The sequence below is a fragment of the Lotus japonicus genome, chromosome 3, assembly GCF_012489685.1.
Source record: "Lotus japonicus ecotype B-129 chromosome 3, LjGifu_v1.2".
Taxonomy (NCBI): Eukaryota; Viridiplantae; Streptophyta; class Magnoliopsida; order Fabales; family Fabaceae; genus Lotus; species Lotus japonicus.
Window position 1 is genome coordinate 33,602,641 of NC_080043.1, and position 22,087 is coordinate 33,624,727.

Genomic DNA, 22,087 nt, shown 5'->3' on the forward strand with positions numbered 1-22,087 from the left:
TTATCTCCCTTTTTTGTTCATTTGTAATTTTCTGACTCGAGCAGTGCTACTCTTGAAGTCTATACGTTATGGTTGAATGGCTGAAATTCTGGTACAGAGGGCAGGCTCTCCAGATGAATTTACTAGGCGAACAACTATTGCATGGGTAAGTGGTACTATAATTCTCTGACTTAATAACCCAATATTTACTGTTACAATACCCTATACTTTAGTTTTGGCATTTTCGCAAAGCTATTATTGCTTTTTATATCAAAAGAAATATTATTGGTTATTGATTTGTGATTCACTTGCATTTTATATAATTTATGTATGTGCTTTTTTATTTGTTCAGATAAATGAGTTTGTCAAACTTGGTGGAGACCAGTTTTGTCCATATTATGCTGACATTGTTGGAGCCATTTTACCTTGTATATCCGATAAAGAAGAGAAAATTAGAGTTGTAAGTTCACTTGAACTTTCCTTGTTTTCTTTCTTCGTTTTTCATCCCTTTTTTGCCCTTTATTCAATTACATTGCTCCTTGCCATGTATACCAACAAGTTTGAAGTTATCTTTGGCATATGTTCAAGCTTGCTCGTGAAACCAATGAAGAGCTACGCACCATCAAGGTTGATCCATCTGAAGGGTTTGATGTAGGAGCAATTCTCTCCATTTCCAGGAGGTGTGGTTTTTCTAACCTGATAAAAGAGGCTAGGAGTAGGTTTTAATTTTGTAAGACATGCAATTGAAATATTATGGATTTGTGTAGTGGCTACTTCATCACTTTAGAAACTTTTGTTTCACTAGCATGTGCACAGCCAACATCTCCCAACCTCAAATATGAAAGTTATTTAAAGATTTGGGTGCAGAATGTGCGAGCGGAGCGGGGATGTGCTCTGTAAGTTCTAATGAAGTCAAAAAACTTCTTTCTTATAAGCTTTCTCTTTTGAATGACATGATTTTAACAATACATCTTCATTTCACTTTGATGAAGGCGTTTCAGTGTGGTACTGGCTGTCTATGTCTTACTTAATTATTTTCTTAATTAGATTAGGAGTCTACTATTTGTATAAATAATGGCTAGTGCTTAGTCTTTAGTCTTTTGTATAATATCAAACCATAATCACAATTCAGTTCTTATCATTTATTCCCGCCTTTATCATGCAGTTGAGTGCTCTTTTAACCCACTTCTAAACAAAGGATCTATTACCAATTTGAACTTTTAAGGGTATACAAGAATTTTGATATCTAGAAAACGCCACAGCCTAGCTTTGAGAAACATTACATTTTGTATGTCCTTCAACCAATGCATATGTTATGCTTTGATTTAAAGTGGAAAATTGAGTTGACTCATATTGTAGGATGAGAATTTTTTCCCCTGTACTGAGAAATTGTTTGAAAGACTTGAACTATGAACTTCTACTCAAGTTTTCATTAACACTTCATTTGCATTTTCAGATACTCCAAAAACCCTTCGGTGGAGTCCTACTGAGAAGAATCAAAGTAAGGTCTTCCTTTCTTTAAACAACATCCTTCTAAAAAAATTGAAAGTGTTCTTAATATCAAAGAAGAAATTTATATTCCTCCTTTAAGCTGTGTTCAATCCACTACATAATATAGATTCACTTCCTTATTCTACTAATGACAATTATAAGTTTTAAATATTGTTTGCATTAGTAAAATTAATAAATAAATGTACAACTGGGATATGATGGCTTTAGTGACAATCAATTTTTGCTACTTGGAATCCAACAAGAGTAATAATTATGTGTTGCAAAATAAAATGAGCACGTTTGGAATTCATTTGCGGCGTTTAGAACCGCTGCAAGGAAATATTGATTTACCTTGCGGCGGTTAAAACCGCTGCTAAAATTGTGATGAATTTTTCATTGATCCGCGGCAGTTGCAACCGTCGTTGAAATTTATTTGCTCTTTTGCGGCGGTTGAAACCGCCGCTAAGATATAACGGCGGTTATTCCGGCGGTTGATAAAAACCGACGTTAGGTCCTCGAGGCGCAAAAAACGCTGGCAGTTGTACAACCGATGGGAATATTTTTGCGGCGGTTTAAACCGCCGCTATTTATAACTTCAACCGCCGCTAAATGACTAGTTTTGGTGTAGTGTCTCCTTAAGATTCTAATATCACATTAAGTGAGTATATCTCTTTTAGTAAATTCTCTTACACAACACCAAGAGCTCAAACTCAAACTCTCAACTAAACGAGCATTGTGCTGGAGCTTGTTGGTGTATAATACCTTTGATATATAAGTCTATGCAATGCAAATCAAGAATAGTGATCAGAAAATAGATATGTTTAATTAACAAAAGCCTAAACTTAATGTCAATGATATGATGATGAATCATAGAGTTGGATAAGCAATTAGGTCAATTATGGCTATGGCCCCAATGGGATCCGCATAACAAATGTGGAAACGATCATTGATGACCCGAGTGTTTAAACTATTTTTCTAGTTTATTTTCATGCATTTAATATACTATTTAGGATATTTTGATCATTTTAGGTTACTTCAGGATTATTTCATGCATTTTACTATTTTTATGTGGTTTTTAGTATTTTTATATATTTTTATGATTTTTATTTAGATTTATTAGGATTTAAGTATTTTATTTTTATTTTGAATTATCATTTTTTAGTATTTTATTTTGATTTGTTTTGTTATTTTTATTTTATTTTATTTAGGATTTTCGGAATAAAAGGAAAAGAGAAAATCAGGAAAAGGAAATCTGATCTGGTGGTGATAGTCCACGGAGATACAGTGCACATGCTGAAATGGACGGCTGCGGACTCTCTCTCTGACACGTGGCTCCATCCTTCTGAGGGTCCACCGTAAGACGGTGGTTCGAAAAGCACTAAATTCCACCCCTTTAAGCTCCGTCCATTGGAGGCGCGACACGTGGCAGGTGTGAACCAAAAAGCAAAATCAACAGAAAGGGTGATCACGTGATTGAATTTAAAATTACAGATTGTATTTGGAATAAAGACGGAATCAGAAGGAAAGAAACGGAATTAATATTGGAACGAGGCTAGAGATTGATCGGAACGTAACTGAGATATTGGAGAGCAGCTTTTGAGCCTTCTTCCCTGGAGTTAACCCTAACACCACTTTGAGCTTTTTGAAGAACTATTTTTATTTCAATAATTTTTTTGATTATGGAATCCATGCTTGACTAAACCTCCATAAGTACTTGGGGTTTTTAGTTTGATTATCTTGATCTTATGTTCTAATCTACTTTTTGACTTATGAACCCTCGTTTTATTTATGAATTTCTCATCTTTTATCATTGAATCTTTATGCATGAAGATTTAATTTTGATTAAGAAATCGGTAAAAAATAGGAATCTGGTGAGGAATTGATTAGGAATACCTATGCCTTAGAGATAAAGATAACTTCTAATTGTGTTGGCTAGTAACTAAGTACTTTAATTCTCTAGTTAAATTCGTCTAAGAACTAAGAGATTAGTGTTAGCAGTTTAATTGGAAGTTCTGCATAGTTAAGAGATTTTCACGTAGAAACCTAGGCAAACACCATAAATAAGTTAGGTAATTCATGAGTTTTTTTTTTTGAACTTTAATTCATGAATTAATTAGTCTATTAAGAATATAAGTGATATTGATGAAATCTTACCCCAAGTACTACCCTCTTTGACTGTTTTCAATACTTTGCAAGAGTTATCAATCATAATCATAGAAGATTGTAAAATAAGGGTCCACGATGCAGGCGAAGTCGTTGAGGCATCACTACTCACGACTCAGGTCGCCGCATGTTAAAGTTCTATCTGTCTTACTTGCACTTGCAGCCACATGAAGTGTTGATCTACGTCATATTTGTATGCACCACAGTCCTCATTCTTCTTCTTTAGCTATTTCCTTTTTTTGTCTCTTTATGTGAATGATGATAACCCCACCCCACAAATAATCATCATAATAACAACATTGACGACAGAAAGTTAAATAGAACTTATCACTAAATTAAAATAAATTAAAGTTTTTTTGTTATCATTACTCTATCTCTATTTCATACAAGGTTGACTAGCTAGAGAAGATCAATGAGAATCAAATAATTGAAGGATTTCTGTGACTAATGTTTGCTGATTTCATAAATTTTTGACTGCATGATAAAGTTCATGAACCTAAATAAGCAATTGGGTCCATGATAGCTTTTTTTAATTAATAAGTAATTGGGTTCATGATAGCTAATTATATGATTAATTTCATGACACATCCTTATTTATTCTTATAAACAATTGTCAGTTGTTAGTAATGTTAGTAAATTGGTTCATCCTCAGGGTTCGCACCCTGGACCCTTCACCCTTCACCCTTCATCTAATCCAACCCTTATGTCCCCTTGGCCCTAACTCCTTCATCTATACAGGTTTTAAAAAACAAAGGTGTGATTTTCAAATTTGACATTTTCAAATTTTTTTAAGGACACACATATATCTCCTTTGTTTTATTCATTGGAAGACACGGCAGAGTAGGGTTGTCCAACGGGCGGGTTCAGGCCCAAACCCTTGAACGAGTGAAATCAGCCCTAAGCCAAGGACCGCCACCGTTCGATCAGTAACACCGGGTTGCTCGGATTCATTCCTTGCAGGTTTCGGGTGCACCAAATCGGTTAAACAGTGACCGATCAGAGAAAAAAAAAGGGAGAACAAGATGTTCACAATACAAAGAAAAGAGAAGAGATGGAAGAAATCAGAAACTTTTCATTACAATTTCACCTCAATACAACAATAATAACTAGATCAACCTCATCAATACAACAAAAAAACAAATTGTAGAGGAATTTTATTATAAAAAATAGAAGAGGAACTTGAAGGTTGTTGATCTCATTACTACAGTGTGATCGGAGATGATGACAACATGCACATCCACCGAAGGTTGCCGATCTCGTTGACGGTGGTGCATGTGGCGGAGGATGAGGCCCGATTGTTCTTCACTTCTTCAATCTACAACGTTGTGCAGCAAAGGTTTCATCTTTTCGACGGAGATCAACACAGATGAAATGGAAGAGTGGGAGAATAAGAGGATCTTGACTAGGGTGGTTGTCGACAAGGATGTGAGGCTTGATCTATGCCGCCGGCGTTTGGAAAAGGTGAAGTGAACTGGGGTTTCAAAGATGGCCGCAGTGAGTGATTTGAAGGCGTGAGGCTGAGATATAGGAGAATGATAAGGGTTAGGGTTTTTTAGGGTGAGAAGAGGGATAGAGAGAGAGTGGCGGCGGTGGAAGACTATGAGTGATGGAGAGATTGAGAGTGGGACTAATGTCTGCTAAGGTTGGGCTTGGTTAGTGTTTTTTATTTAAAGACCATGTTCGGTCGGGCAGGAGCCCAAACCGAGACCGATCGACCAAAACCAAAGAAAACATGTTTCTGTAAACCGTTGAACCTGAAATCTGATCCGATCCGACAGTTTTCACCAAAAAGGCTTCGGTTTGGCCGGTTTTGGTGCGGGCCGGGCCTGTTTGGACAGCCCTACGGCAGAGCACGAAAGAAAACTAAGAAATAGAAACCGAGTCGTCCTTATCAATAAGAGAGCCTCTAACTCAACATTCGGCACATCAAACACAGGAATCTCAGAAGGAGGAGAATGACACCCAATCTCGGAAGTCAATCTGCACACGTGTTACAATCACGTTGTACCCTAGCAGTGATGACCATCCACTCCTTACCCAACAACAACCTTATTTAATTTATAAATGGGAGAGAACCTCACATCGTTTGCATCCTCCAGCGCATATGACAAGTGCGTGTAATGAACCTCACAAATCACTTTCAAGTATCCTCTGCTCCACGCCAAGGAGAGGTCATATCTCGTTGCACAACCTTGATCCGAACAAAACACATCTCCCACACAATATACTGAATAAAGTTGATAAGTCACGTAGTATAAATTTAGAAGAAAAATATTAAAAAGTATAAAATAAAATAAAAGTATTTAAAATATATTAAAAGCGAAAATTTAAATAATTTAAAAAGAAATAGAAAAAGATCAAACTTTAATGAAAATAGAGAAATTGAAAAGAAACTATCACGAATCACAAGATTGGCATTCAAGTAGAGCATGACAAAGTCTTCTGTTAGTAGGTTGGAACTTCCACTTATCCCGTTGAGGTGAGGTAAATTTAAATCTTATTTAAATGGCTAATGAGTCTGACAGTTTTCTTTGTCTTTGTCTGAGACATCCTCTCCCTAAATATTTCTTACAATAACTCTGAAATTTGACTATAATTAAATACTAAATACAATAACATATTAATAAATATATATTTAACATATTAAGTAATATGCATTTAATATATATATATATATATATTAAATATATATATATGTATAACAACATATTTAAATAATTTTTAAATTACATATTAAATACAATAGCATATTTGCATACAAATGATTGGGATTGGTGGTGAATATTATTAAGTCTAAGGCTTTTTGTTCAAAAGGTGTAAGACCTAAGGACCGCAGAAGAATTTTTGTGGTGCGTCTCATTCCTATCGTCTGTGATATCGGTAGATATATGGGCTTCCCTCTAAAAGAGTGGGAGAGTGACACATGATAGATAGATTCTAGTACATGCTTGATCAGGTGAGCAGACGCCTCTCTTCATCGAAGTCTCGTCTGTTGAATACTACAAGTCTCATTTGTCTAGCCAAATCAATGATTGATTTCATCGTTACTTATACCATTCAAGCAGTGTGGCTCCCCCAAAAGACCACGCAGAAAATCAAGCGTGTTTTGCACAATTTCATATGCTTGACGCACCTTAATGGGCGGGAATGGCACCTTCTTAGTTGGGAAAAATTACTGAACTGAGGGATAAAGAGGGTGTTGGAATTCAGGACATGAATTTGGCTAACTTGGCTTTGTTGGGGAAATTAGTTTGGGACTAGCTTCAAGGAACTTCGAAGTTGTGGGTTAAAGTGTTAGGCCACAAATACTTAGCGGGTATGTCATTTATGGAAGCTCCAACTGCGTTTGTTGGTACATGTTGTCTTGCATTTTGCCAAAACAACCTATTGTTGAAGCAGTTGTCGTGGCATCTGATTCTGCGAAGCTAGGACATCAGTCCTCAGCTTAAGTTTTAGTTGTGGGCCCTTGAAGATCTCTTTGAGATGTGATCAGAGTTACTTGTTGTCCAAGTAGCTATTCCAGAAGGGTTTTAAACACGGGCTGGTTGTTGTGGAAACAATCTTGGATTGAAGATTTGTTTCCTTGTTTGCTTGCGTGTAACGCAAACAAGATCTGAGGTGATTGCGCTTTGATTTGTTACTGCTGCAATCTGTTTCTTCAGCCAATACTAACCCTAGAGTCCAAGCTGCCGCTGCTGAAGTCTATAAAAGGATGATGACCTAAAACATGAGAGACTACCACTACAAGAAAAACCACTTTTAGCGGTAATAAAATATGCCTTTTACGGCAATAAAAATGGCTGCTACTGTTTTTACCAGCAATTGTATTTCGGCTGTTGTATCGCACGTCGGTAAAAGCTTTGCCAGCTGTTATACCGCCCGCTGGTAAAGACAACTTAAATGGCCGGGAAACATGAGGAGCTTTTAGCGGCTATTCTTCCCGGCATTTGTTATTGTCACTAAGACATACTTTTAACAGTAATTCTTATTGCCACCAAACACAATTTTAGCTTTTTCTATTGCCGCTAAAAGCTCATCAAAACATCCACTATCTGCTAGTTCTACCTATTCTCTGTAGTTGATATTAATGAGACTGTCTAAGACATTATAAAATCTTGCACATTCAATAGACACAAAAATTCAATAAGATAAAATTATATGAAATCTCATCTCAACCTAAGAAATTGACAAATAAAAACATGATGCAAACCCAGCACTAGAAAATGAAATTAATAAATAAACTCCAATGAAGTTGGCACTGGTTCTTTTTGGAATATCAGTGGCTATAGTAAGCCACAAACTTGATTAAAGCACATGACCAAGCATAACATGAGTGTCCCTCATAAAGTAATAAAACACCAACCAAAATGTAGTTCTTTTGATTGGCTGCATTTTGCTTAAAACATGATGTGCAACCATATGTTCTAACATCTGGAGCAACATGGTGTGTTTACGTATGTTGGTGGTTCAATCGCTGAAATCAAGTTGTTTGATTGGGCTGCTGACTGTAAGGGGATTCATAAGATTTATCCTATGCTGTGCGTTTTATCTTCTGAAGGCGTGTTTGTTTTAATCTTGGCTGAAGTAACAAGATTGATAACGTGTGAACCAAGTCTATCTCAAAGTTTAAATTTCAATTTACTTGGTTCTGTTATTTTATTCTGGTAAGATTTGATTCCTTGAAGATTCTATCCAGAAGTGCTTTTGTGGACTCTTTGATGTGCGGCCCATTGAAGATCCAATCCTCGTTTGAACGTCTATATAAAGGAGCTTATAAACCCTAGCCACACACGGATTCTGGGAGAATTATACTGATCTTAGGGTTTATTATTTGTGAGTTCTGTTGTGAGTACTGTAACAACTTAGTGCTTCCTATGCTATTGTAAGTACTAAGTTGATGTGTTTAGTTGAGTGCTAGCCTCATCAAACTTGTTATTGTTTTTGACAAGTGTGATCACTGAGGTAGTGATTGAGAGAAAGAGAGAAGGGGTTCTCATACTTAGGGGGAGACTTAAGTATTAAGCCACTAGTAGCAATAGGTAGGAAGGTTAGAACTGTGGTTGTTCTTGGTGAACCTTTTGTATGTGCTTGACTATTATAGTGGATTGTCTTTCTCGGGCTGTAGCCCTCCAGACGTACGTGATGTTCACCGAACTGGGTTAACAACTCCTTATGTTTGTTTGTTTAACTGTTTGTTTATTTTTGATACTCTGATTGTGTTTTGTTGTGTTACACATTGTTGCAACATTGTGTATCACATCTGTCCTAGGTGAATACGAATTTCAATTGGCATCAGAGCAGGCACCCTGTTCTGGCTGGGTGAGCTCCAGGGAAGACAGATTCGGTTCAAATGGACAGCTCAAAGGAAGGTGGCTCTGTGAATAGACCACCTATTCTTGATGGCACCAACTACGACTACTGGAAGGCTCGTATGATTGCGTTTCTCAAGTCAATTGACAGCAAGACTTGGAAACATCCGGTGAACACACCTAAGGAAGGGTCATATGTTGGTGAGTTGAAACCTGAGGATGAATGTAATAAAGAAGAAGATGAGGAGGCGTTGGGTAATTCTAAAGCGCTAAATGCTATATTCAATGGAGTGGATAAAAATATGTTCCGATTGATCAACACTTGCACTGTGGCAAAGGATGCTTGGGAGATTCTCAAGACTGCTCATGAGGGGACTTCCAGAGTTAAAATGTCAAGGCTTCAGATTCTAACAACTCAGTTTGAGAACTTAAAGATGAAGGAAGATGAGACCATTTCTGATTTTCATATGAAACTGCGTGATATGGCAAACTCCTCATTCGCCTTGGGAGAACAAATGTCAGAGGAGAAGCTTGTGAGAAAGATTCTCAGATCTCTTCCTAATAGGTCTGACATGAAATTAACTGCTATTGAAGAAGCTCAAGACATAATCAGTATCAAGGTGGATGAGCTTATTGAATCCTTGATGACTTTTGAAATGACTCAGAATGATAGACCTGAAAAAAGAAATAAAAGCATTGCTCTTGTCTCAAGCATAGATTTAGATGATGATATGTCTGATAATGAAACTAGTGAAAGCATATCGGAAGCCATAGCTTTTTTGGGAAGAAAATTCAACAAGGTTTTGAAAAGGCTGGATAAGAGATCAAGGCCAAATGCGCAAGACAAACGACCTGACAACTTCAAGAATCAGCAATTTCAAAGACAAGTGAAAGATGAAGACAAGGCAAGTAATGGCTGAGGGGTTCAATGTCATGAATGTGAGGGTTTTGGCCACATCAAGGCTGAATGTGTCACCTATTTGAAGAAACAAAAGAAAGGAATGGTCACCACTTGGTCTGATGAAGAATCTGATACTAAAAGTGAAGATGTAACAGCAAACAGAGTAACATCATTCATGGTTAGATGTGATTCAGATGATGGGGACAGTGACAAGGAGATATCTGATGAGGAACTTGCTGAAGCCTATAAGCTTCTCTACACTAAGTGGAAAGAAGCATGTATCTATGGTCAGCAACAAAAGAAGCAAGTCTTTGATCTTCAAGCTGAAAAGAAGAAGCTGATTGAAGAAGTGGCCTTATTGAACTAAAAAATGGAAGGAATGACCAAGTCCATTCGCATGATGAGCAAAAGCACTGATATTTTGGATGAAATTCTTGATGTTGGAAAAGTGCAGGTGATAAGACTGGGATAGGATTTGATTATCGTGCTGTTAACAAGGCAAGCCAGAACATGACCAAGGAACATGTGCAGATCGGAAAGCAATCAAATGTTCAAATATGGAACCTCAGGCCCCAACAATCGGTTACACATCCGTATGCTCAAGTCAGGAACTATCAAAATTCAACTTGGAGATGTCATTATTTTGGCAGATTCGGTCACAGTTGTATGGGTATCCTATATTTCAAGATGTATCACGAGAAAATGAAAAGAAAAGTCCAGGCAAAAGCAAGTTGAAGCCTAAGGTTAATGCTACTGCTCTCATTGCTCACACCTCTCTGCGTGCATCATCAAAAGAAGACTGGTACTTCGATAGTGGGTGTTTCAGACACATGACAGGAGTGAAGAGTTATCTTGAGAAAGTGAAACCACATGCTAAGAGTTTTGTTACTTTTGGTGATGGAGCCAAAGGAAAGATCAGAGGAATTGGAAAATTGCCTGACATAGGATCTCCAAATCTTGATGATGTTCTATTAGTTGAAGGATTAACTGCAAACTTGATCAGCATAAGTCAACTTTGTGACCAAGGCTTAAAGGTAGTTTTCAAACAATCTGGTTGTGTTGTCAAAAATAAGAAAAAGGATGTGCTAATAAGAGGAGCTAGATCAAAGGACAACTGCTACATGTGGACCTCTGAAACAACATCTTTGTCTGCTCGATGTTTGATGTCTAAAGAAGATGAAGCTAGAATCTGGCACCAAAATTTAGGTCATCTGAATCTTAAGAGTATGAAAAGAATTGTTGCTGAGGAAGCGGTTAGAGGAATACCAAAGCTGAAAATCCAAGAAGGAAAGGTGTGTGGTGAATGTCAGATTGGGAAGCAAGTCAAAGTGTGTCACCAGAAGCTGCAACATCTGACTACATCAAAAGTGCTTGAACTACTCCACATGGATTTGATGGGGCCAATGCAAGTGGAAAGTCTAGGAGGAAAAAGGTATGTTTTTGTCTGTGTTGATGATTTTTCCAGATTCACGTGGGTAGAATTTTTGAAAGAAAAGTCAGACACCTTTGAAGTCTTCGAAGAACTATGTCTCCAAGTGCAAAGGGAAAAAGGGAGTGGGATTGTTAAAATAAGAAGTGATCATGGAAAAGAATTTGAAAATGGTCAATTTGCTGAGTTCTGCTCTTCTGAAGGAATCAAACATGAATTATCTGCTCCTATCACTCCTCAGCAAAACGGAGTAGTTGAAAGGAAAAACATGACGTTACAAGAATCTACCAGAGCTATGTTACATGCTAAAAATCTACCATATACTGCCTGTTACATCCACAATCGTGTCACTATTCGTCAAGGAGATACAGTCACTCAGTATGAACTATGGAAAGGGAAAAAACCCACAGTGAAGTATTTCCATGTTTTTGGCAGCAAGTGTTACATTTTATCTGATAGAGAACATAGGCAAAAACTGGATCATAAAAGTGAAGTTGGAATATTTTTGGGATATTCTGGAAACAACAGAGCATATAGAGTTTATAATATCCGTACTAAAGTCATGGTGGAATCCATTAATGTAGTTGTTGATGATACATCCAATGAGAGAACAGGACCAACACATGATGAAGATGATTTACCGTATGAGTGTACTAATGTTGAACCAGATGAGCCAGCAATTCAATCCTCGAATGAACAAGAAAACACTGTCTTTCAACTGCCTTTAGCTGCAAAAGGACCCTCAATCAGAGTCCAGAAGATACATCCAAAGGAAAATATCATTGGTGATCTGACTGATGGGGTTACAACAAGGTCAAGAGATCTGATTTCTAGTGCTTGCTTCATATCAAAAATAGAACCCAAGAACATCAAAGAAGCTCTGACTGATGAGTTCTGGATTCAATCCATGCAAGAGGAACTGGGACAGTTCAAGAGGAATGAAGTGTGGGAATTGGTTCCAAGACCTGATGATGCAAATGTTGTGGGAACTAAGTGGATATTCAGGAACAAGTCTGATGAAAGCGGTAATGTGACAAGGAACAAATCTCGCCTAGTTGCTCAGGGATACTCTCAAATAGAAGGAATAGACTTTGATGAAACTTTTGCTCCTGTGGCTCGTCTTGAATCTATCAGGTTGCTTTTGGGAGTAGCCTATTTACTGAAATTCAGACTATATCAGATGGATGTCAAGAGTGCCTTCTTGAATGGTTACTTGAATGAAGAAGTCTATGTGGAACAACCTAAAGGGTTTGTAGATCCAAGTTTTCAAGATCATGTGTACAGATTGAAAAAGGCTCTGTATGGCTTAAAACAAGCACCTAGAGCATGGTATGAAAGATTAACAGAATTTCTGATCAACAATGGTTATGACAAAGGTGGTATTTACAAGACCTTCTTTGTTAAGAAAAATGGCAGTGAACTTATGGTAGCTCAAATTTATGTTGATGACATTGTGTTTGGAGGCATGTCGAACCAGATGGTGGAGCAATTTGTTGAACAAATGAAATCTAAGTATGAAATGAGTCTTGTAGGTGAATTAACTTACTTTATGGGACTTCAGGTAAAACAGATGGAAGATACCTTATTCATCACACAAAGTAAGCATTCTAAGGGGATTGTTAAGAAGTTTGGTCTTGAGAATGCTGGTCACAAAAGAACACATGCTGCAACTCATATCAAACTTACAAAGGATGAGAAAGGTACTGATGTGGATCCTAGTTTATATAGAAGCATGATTGGAAGTTTTTTGTATCTCACTGCCAGCAGACCAGATATCACTTTTGCAGTTGGAGTTTGTGCTAGGTATCAAGCAGAACCAAAGACTAGTCATCTCATTCAAGTGAAAAGGATCATTAAGTATATCAGTGGTACAAGTGATTATGGCATTCTGTACTCTCACAACACTAACTCAGTGCTAACAGGTTACTGTGATGCGGATTGGGCTGGAAGTGCTGATGATAGGAAGAGCACATCAGGTGGATGTTTCTTTCTTGGGAACAATCTAATCTCTTGGTTCAGTAAAAAGCAAAATTGTGTGTCTCTCTCTACGGCAGAAGCTGAATATATAGCTGCTGGAAGTAGTTGCACTCAGTTGATATGGATGAAACAAATGTTGAAGGAGTATAATGTGCAGCAAGATGTTATGACATTGTTTTGTGACAATCTAAGTGCTATCATCATATCCAAAAATCAAATTCAACACAGCAGAACAAAACATATTGATATTCGTCATCATTTCATCAGAGAGTTAGTTGAAGATGGTATTGTTGCTTTGGAGCATGTCTCAACCGAGAAGCAGTTAGCAGATATTTTTACCAAAGCTCTGGATGATACACAGTTTGAAAAATTGAGAAGGTTATTGGGTATTTTCTTATTTGAGGAATTATAGCAATTAAAGGGATTTTGTTGTGCCAACAACTATTTTGTCATTACTTTTGAGGCACGCTTAATCAGGAATTTCCACTTTTTCTTGATAACTTCCATTATAACCTCTCTTGTAACTTCCATTGCAAAACTTCTAATCTCCGAAACTCACTCCAAAACCGTCTATCATTTTCTTGACAACCTGTGGTTCTCTCTTTGTGCTTTCTTCGCCATGAGTCAAGAATCTAGCAAGAAACTCACTCCTGAGATTAATGCTTTTGGGGTAAAGGTAATGGGACTGAAATCCAAAACCCCAAAATCTCCTAGGGTTTCAAAATCCTCTCCTCGTACATCTGCAATTGAAATTTCTCAAAGTGATTCTCATCCCTCCTCTGAAAAGCGCAAGAAGAAGGAGAAAAAGGCACGATCCAAGTCAGATGCATCCAAAGCAAAGAGGAATATGGTGACGGGAAGCTCTGAGACTACCCGGGACAAGATTCCCGAGGCTGGAATCAACCCAAGTACAAATGATGATGCCACTGATCTTCATCTTGCGGAAGTGTTGGAAACTCCTCTCAAGGAAGCCTTACATGCAAATGTCGATCCGATTGTTCCACCACCAAGCAACAATCCATCAAGCCTAGGTGTTGATGCTGATCGCAACAAGGGTTCCGATCATCTTGAGGAATAGGTAATGGTTCCCAACCCTACTCCCTCTGTTGATGAAGATGTGCATGTTGAGAATGTTGAGGGTGTCAATGAAGACACAAAATCTGATGAGGTGTTGATCAACACCCTTGGTGCTTCTTCTTCTGCTGCTCTCAAGAGACAAAATATGACAGTTGTTCGCAAGTACTCTACTCGTTCCTCTGGCAAGAAGATAGGTTTGGGATTGAGCGAGAACAAGAAGCGCAAGAAGGTCATTATTCTTGATGATGATACTTCTGTTGTGAAGAATGTCAAGAGAAAGGTTCAAGATGATAGTGATATTGGTTCTATGGCTAGAAAACGCAAGATTGGAAAGAGAATTCCAGAAAATGTGCCTGCTGCTCCTTTGGATAACATTTCCTTTCATTCTGAAGAAAGTGTAGGAAAGTGGAAGTATGTTTTTCAGCGCAGGATTGTTCAAGAGAGGGAATTAACTGGTGAGATTCTGAATTGTCAGGACATCATGGAACTCATTGAGGCTGCTGGTTTGTTGAAAACTGTTACTGAGATAGGCAGGTGCTATGACAAGTTGGTGAAAGAATTTATTGTGAATGTGACTACAAATTGCACTGTGTCTGGGCATCCTGATTTCAGAAAAGTCTTTGTGCGTGGTAGGTGTGTAAACTTTTCACCTGAGATTATTAATCAGTATTTGGGAAGGAGCACTGTTGACATGGTTACTGAAGAGCTATCCTTGAGTGCCATCACTACTGAACTCACAGCAGGTCAATTTAAGGTGTGGCATGTCAAAGGTCTGTTGTCTTCTGCTCATTTGACTGTGAAGTATGCTATTTTGAATCGCATTGGTGCTGCAAATTGGGATCCTACCACACACAGCTCAGATGTTTCTTCAGGTTTGGCAAAATTAATTTATCTGATTGGTACTAAGACTCAGTTGATTTTGGAGCATATGTCTTTGCTCAAACCATGAAGCATGCTGAAACCTTTGCTGTCTAGCTCCCTATTGGTTTTCCATGCTTACTTTGTGAGATTATCTTGAGTCAACATCCTCAAATTCTCTTTGTTGATGAGTTCCCTAGGAAGAAAGCTAGTCTTCTCACTATTGATTACAGGCTGCTAGCTGGTGCTCATGTTTCTGATGTTGCTGGTTTGGTTGAGATGACTCAGGGGGAGGGTACTTCCTCTCAGAAGACTCCTAGTACTCCTCTTGATGAGCTTATTGCGGTGTCTCAGATGCTTCAGGACACAATTGCTAGCTGTACCTTGAGGAAGAAGAATGTGGACACTCTTATTCTGCAGCTGACTAAAGGCAAGAGGATTCTTGAAGACAATGCTGATGCTAATGATCAGGATGATGCTGGTACTTCTGATGATGACACTACTAGTGATTAGTGTACTTGCTCTTTCTTCTTCGATCTGGTTGTAATATTCTGTTGACTTATGTTGGTTCTCTGCACCCTTTGACAAATTCTGCTAATAAGGGGGAGAATGGTATTGTTGCTTTCTTGTGCTGTTGTTATGTGATTTTGTTATTCAGACTAAGTATGGTGTTCAGTATTCCGACTCAGTAGTGTGTTCAGTTCATCAGATGTTGTGTGTTGTTTTGTGTTAATGGATGAGTATTGTTGATTGTGCATTGTTTGGCTTTCTGCTCATGTTTTAGACAAATTTGCCAAAGGGGGAGATTGTAGTTCTTTTGATTGGCTGCATTTTGCTTAAAACATGATGTGCAACCATATGTTCCAACATCTGGAGCAACATGGTGTGTTTACGTATGTTGGTGGTTCAATCGCTGAAAACCACATGCTAAGAGTTTTGTTACTTTTGGTGATGGAGCCAAAGGAAAGATCAGAGGAATTGGAAAATTGCCTGACATAGGATCTCCAAATCTTGATGATGTTCTATTAGTTGAAGGATTAACTGCAAACTTGATCAGCATAAGTCAACTTTGTGACCAAGGCTTAAAGGTAGTTTTCAAACAATCTGGTTGTGTTGTCAAAAATAAGAAAAAGGATGTGCTAATAAGAGGAGCTAGATCAAAGGACAACTGCTACATGTGGACCTCTGAAACAACATCTTTGTCTGCTCGATGTTTGATGTCTAAAGAAGATGAAGCTAGAATCTAGCACCAAAAGTTAGGTCATCTGAATCTTAAGAGTATGAAAAGAATTGTTGCTGAGGAAGCGGTTAGAGGAATACCAAAGCTGAAAATCCAAGAAGGAAAGGTGTGTGGTGAATGTCAGATTGGGAAGCAAGTCAAAGTGTGTCACCAGAAGCTGCAACATCTGACTACATCAAAAGTGCTTGAACTACTCCACATGGATTTGATGGGGCCAATGCAAGTGGAAAGTCTAGGAGGAAAAAGGTATGTTTTTGTCTGTGTTGATGATTTTTCCAGATTCACGTGGGTAGAATTTTTGAAAGAAAAGTCAGACACCTTTGAAGTCTTCGAAGAACTATGTCTCCAAGTGCAAAGGGAAAAAGGGAGTGGGATTGTTAAAATAAGAAGTGATCATGGAAAAGAATTTGAAAATGGTCAATTTGCTGAGTTCTGCTCTTCTGAAGGAATCAAACATGAATTATCTGCTCCTATCACTCCTCAGCAAAACGGAGTAGTTGAAAGGAAAAACATGACGTTACAAGAATCTACCAGAGCTATGTTACATGCTAAAAATCTACCATATACTGCCTGTTACATCCACAATCGTGTCACTATTCGTCAAGGAGATACAGTCACTCAGTATGAACTATGGAAAGGGAAAAAACCCACAGTGAAGTATTTCCATGTTTTTGGCAGCAAGTGTTACATTTTATCTGATAGAGAACATAGGCAAAAACTGGATCATAAAAGTGAAGTTGGAATATTTTTGGGATATTCTGGAAACAACAGAGCATATAGAGTTTATAATATCCGTACTAAAGTCATGGTGGAATCCATTAATGTAGTTGTTGATGATACATCCAATGAGAGAACAGGACCAACACATGATGAAGATGATTTACCGTATGAGTGTACTAATGTTGAACCAGATGAGCCAGCAATTCAATCCTCGAATGAACAAGAAAACACTGTCTTTCAACTGCCTTTAGCTGCAAAAGGACCCTCAATCAGAGTCCAGAAGATACATCCAAAGGAAAATATCATTGGTGATCTGACTGATGGGGTTACAACAAGGTCAAGAGATCTGATTTCTAGTGCTTGCTTCATATCAAAAATAGAACCCAAGAACATCAAAGAAGCTCTGACTGATGAGTTCTGGATTCAATCCATGCAAGAGGAACTGGGACAGTTCAAGAGGAATGAAGTGTGGGAATTGGTTCCAAGACCTGATGATGCAAATGTTGTGGGAACTAAGTGGATATTCAGGAACAAGTCTGATGAAAGCGGTAATGTGACAAGGAACAAATCTCGCCTAGTTGCTCAGGGATACTCTCAAATAGAAGGAATAGACTTTGATGAAACTTTTGCTCCTGTGGCTCGTCTTGAATCTATCAGGTTGCTTTTGGGAGTAGCCTATTTACTGAAATTCAGACTATATCAGATGGATGTCAAGAGTGCCTTCTTGAATGGTTACTTGAATGAAGAAGTCTATGTGGAACAACCTAAAGGGTTTGTAGATCCAAGTTTTCAAGATCATGTGTACAGATTGAAAAAGGCTCTGTATGGCTTAAAACAAGCACCTAGAGCATGGTATGAAAGATTAACAGAATTTCTGATCAACAATGGTTATGACAAAGGTGGTATTTACAAGACCTTCTTTGTTAAGAAAAATGGCAGTGAACTTATGGTAGCTCAAATTTATGTTGATGACATTGTGTTTGGAGGCATGTCGAACCAGATGGTGGAGCAATTTGTTGAACAAATGAAATCTAAGTATGAAATGAGTCTTGTAGGTGAATTAACTTACTTTATGGGACTTCAGGTAAAACAGATGGAAGATACCTTATTCATCACACAAAGTAAGCATTCTAAGGGGATTGTTAAGAAGTTTGGTCTTGAGAATGCTGGTCACAAAAGAACACATGCTGCAACTCATATCAAACTTACAAAGGATGAGAAAGGTACTGATGTGGATCCTAGTTTATATAGAAGCATGATTGGAAGTTTTTTGTATCTCACTGCCAGCAGACCAGATATCACTTTTGCAGTTGGAGTTTGTGCTAGGTATCAAGCAGAACCAAAGACTAGTCATCTCATTCAAGTGAAAAGGATCATTAAGTATATCAGTGGTACAAGTGATTATGGCATTCTGTACTCTCACAACACTAACTCAGTGCTAACAGGTTACTGTGATGCGGATTGGGCTGGAAGTGCTGATGATAGGAAGAGCACATCAGGTGGATGTTTCTTTCTTGGGAACAATCTAATCTCTTGGTTCAGTAAAAAGCAAAATTGTGTGTCTCTCTCTACGGCAGAAGCTGAATATATAGCTGCTGGAAGTAGTTGCACTCAGTTGATATGGATGAAACAAATGTTGAAGGAGTATAATGTGCAGCAAGATGTTATGACATTGTTTTGTGACAATCTAAGTGCTATCATCATATCCAAAAATCAAATTCAACACAGCAGAACAAAACATATTGATATTCGTCATCATTTCATCAGAGAGTTAGTTGAAGATGGTATTGTTGCTTTGGAGCATGTCTCAACCGAGAAGCAGTTAGCAGATATTTTTACCAAAGCTCTGGATGATACACAGTTTGAAAAATTGAGAAGGTTATTGGGTATTTTCTTATTTGAGGAATTATAGCAATTAAAGGGATTTTGTTGTGCCAACAACTATTTTGTCATTACTTTTGAGGCACGCTTAATCAGGAATTTCCACTTTTTCTTGATAACTTCCATTATAACCTCTCTTGTAACTTCCATTGCAAAACTTCTAATCTCCGAAACTCACTCCAAAACCGTCTATCATTTTCTTGACAACCTGTGGTTCTCTCTTTGTGCTTTCTTCGCCATGAGTCAAGAATCTAGCAAGAAACTCACTCCTGAGATTAATGCTTTTGGGGTAAAGGTAATGGGACTGAAATCCAAAACCCCAAAATCTCCTAGGGTTTCAAAATCCTCTCCTCGTACATCTGCAATTGAAATTTCTCAAAGTGATTCTCATCCCTCCTCTGAAAAGCGCAAGAAGAAGGAGAAAAAGGCACGATCCAAGTCAGATGCATCCAAAGCAAAGAGGAATATGGTGACGGGAAGCTCTGAGACTACCCGGGACAAGATTCCCGAGGCTGGAATCAACCCAAGTACAAATGATGATGCCACTGATCTTCATCTTGCGGAAGTGTTGGAAACTCCTCTCAAGGAAGCCTTACATGCAAATGTCGATCCGATTGTTCCACCACCAAGCAACAATCCATCAAGCCTAGGTGTTGATGCTGATCGCAACAAGGGTTCCGATCATCTTGAGGAATAGGTAATGGTTCCCAACCCTACTCCCTCTGTTGATGAAGATGTGCATGTTGAGAATGTTGAGGGTGTCAATGAAGACACAAAATCTGATGAGGTGTTGATCAACACCCTTGGTGCTTCTTCTTCTGCTGCTCTCAAGAGACAAAATATGACAGTTGTTCGCAAGTACTCTACTCGTTCCTCTGGCAAGAAGATAGGTTTGGGATTGAGCGAGAACAAGAAGCGCAAGAAGGTCATTATTCTTGATGATGATACTTCTGTTGTGAAGAATGTCAAGAGAAAGGTTCAAGATGATAGTGATATTGGTTCTATGGCTAGAAAACGCAAGATTGGAAAGAGAATTCCAGAAAATGTGCCTGCTGCTCCTTTGGATAACATTTCCTTTCATTCTGAAGAAAGTGTAGGAAAGTGGAAGTATGTTTTTCAGCGCAGGATTGTTCAAGAGAGGGAATTAACTGGTGAGATTCTGAATTGTCAGGACATCATGGAACTCATTGAGGCTGCTGGTTTGTTGAAAACTGTTACTGAGATAGGCAGGTGCTATGACAAGTTGGTGAAAGAATTTATTGTGAATGTGACTACAAATTGCACTGTGTCTGGGCATCCTGATTTCAGAAAAGTCTTTGTGCGTGGTAGGTGTGTAAACTTTTCACCTGAGATTATTAATCAGTATTTGGGAAGGAGCACTGTTGACATGGTTACTGAAGAGCTATCCTTGAGTGCCATCACTACTGAACTCACAGCAGGTCAATTTAAGGTGTGGCATGTCAAAGGTCTGTTGTCTTCTGCTCATTTGACTGTGAAGTATGCTATTTTGAATCGCATTGGTGCTGCAAATTGGGATCCTACCACACACAGCTCAGATGTTTCTTCAGGTTTGGCAAAATTAATTTATCTGATTGGTACTAAGACTCAGTTGATTTTGGAGCATATGTCTTTGCTCAAACCATGAAGCATGCTGAAACCTTTGCTGTCTAGCTCCCTATTGGTTTTCCATGCTTACTTTGTGAGATTATCTTGAGTCAACATCCTCAAATTCTCTTTGTTGATGAGTTCCCTAGGAAGAAAGCTAGTCTTCTCACTATTGATTACAGGCTGCTAGCTGGTGCTCATGTTTCTGATGTTGCTGGTTTGGTTGAGATGACTCAGGGGGAGGGTACTTCCTCTCAGAAGACTCCTAGTACTCCTCTTGATGAGCTTATTGCGGTGTCTCAGATGCTTCAGGACACAATTGCTAGCTGTACCTTGAGGAAGAAGAATGTGGACACTCTTATTCTGCAGCTGACTAAAGGCAAGAGGATTCTTGAAGACAATGCTGATGCTAATGATCAGGATGATGCTGGTACTTCTGATGATGACACTACTAGTGATTAGTGTACTTGCTCTTTCTTCTTCGATCTGGTTGTAATATTCTGTTGACTTATGTTGGTTCTCTGCACCCTTTGACAAATTCTGCTAATAAGGGGGAGAATGGTATTGTTGCTTTCTTGTGCTGTTGTTATGTGATTTTGTTATTCAGACTAAGTATGGTGTTCAGTATTCCGACTCAGTAGTGTGTTCAGTTCATCAGATGTTGTGTGTTGTTTTGTGTTAATGGATGAGTATTGTTGATTGTGCATTGTTTGGCTTTCTGCTCATGTTTTAGACAAATTTGCCAAAGGGGGAGATTGTAGTTCTTTTGATTGGCTGCATTTTGCTTAAAACATGATGTGCAACCATATGTTCCAACATCTGGAGCAACATGGTGTGTTTACGTATGTTGGTGGTTCAATCGCTGAAATCAAGTTGTTTGATTGGGCTGCTGACTGTAAGGGGATTCAGAAGATTTATCCTATGCTGTGCGTTTTATCTTCTGAAGGCGTGTTTGTTTTAATCTTGGCTGAAGTAACAAGATTGATAACGTATGAACCAAGTCTATCTCAAAGTTTGAATTTCAATTTACTTGGTTCTGTTATTTTATTTTGGTAAGATTTGATTCCTTGAAGATTCTATCCAGAAGTGATTTTGTGGACTCTTTGCGGCCCATTGAAGATCCAAGCCTCGTTTGAACGTCTATATAAAGGAGCTTATAAACCCTAGCCACACACGGATTCTGGGAGAATTATACTGATCTTAGGGTATATTATTTGTGAGTCCTGTTGTGAGTACTGTAACAACTTAGTGCTTCCTATGCTATTGTAAGTACTAAGTTGATGTGTTTAGTTGAGTGCTAGTCTCATCAAACTTGTTATTGTTTTTGACAAGTGTGATCACTGAGGCAGTGATTGAGAGAAAGAGAGAAGGGGTTCTCATACTTAGGGGGAGACTTAAGTATTAAGCCACTGGTAGCAATAGGTAGGAAGGTTAGAACTGTGGTTGTTCTTGGTGAA

General features: G+C 38.3%; 3 protein-coding genes across 4 annotated transcripts; all 3 read left to right on the plus strand.

The window, feature by feature from the left end:
* Positions 1–20: 20 nt before the first annotated feature.
* LOC130743137 (protein VAC14 homolog) lies at positions 21–865 on the plus strand. 2 transcript variants are annotated; one of them, XM_057595260.1, is made up of 4 exons: positions 21–145; positions 332–439; positions 568–659; positions 785–865. In XM_057595260.1, exons 1-4 carry the CDS (start codon positions 77–79, stop codon positions 819–821), a joined length of 306 nt encoding a protein of 101 aa, XP_057451243.1. In that variant the 5' UTR covers positions 21–76; the 3' UTR covers positions 822–865. The 2 variants fall into 2 exon arrangements, with proteins under 2 accessions (XP_057451243.1, XP_057451242.1); XM_057595259.1 differs by having other exon boundaries at positions 568–857.
* A 13,465-nt stretch (positions 866–14,330) lies between these two features.
* On the plus strand, positions 14,331–15,697 carry LOC130744008 (uncharacterized). Its single transcript, XM_057596205.1, has 2 exons — positions 14,331–15,203; positions 15,302–15,697. The coding sequence occupies exons 1-2, from the start codon at positions 14,331–14,333 to the stop codon at positions 15,695–15,697; spliced, it is 1,269 nt and encodes a 422-aa protein (XP_057452188.1).
* Positions 15,698–19,725: 4,028 nt separating this feature from the next.
* LOC130744009 (uncharacterized) lies at positions 19,726–21,092 on the plus strand. The gene is made up of 2 exons (XM_057596207.1): positions 19,726–20,598; positions 20,697–21,092. The coding sequence occupies exons 1-2, from the start codon at positions 19,726–19,728 to the stop codon at positions 21,090–21,092; spliced, it is 1,269 nt and encodes a 422-aa protein (XP_057452190.1).
* The last annotated feature ends 995 nt before the right edge of the window (positions 21,093–22,087 follow it).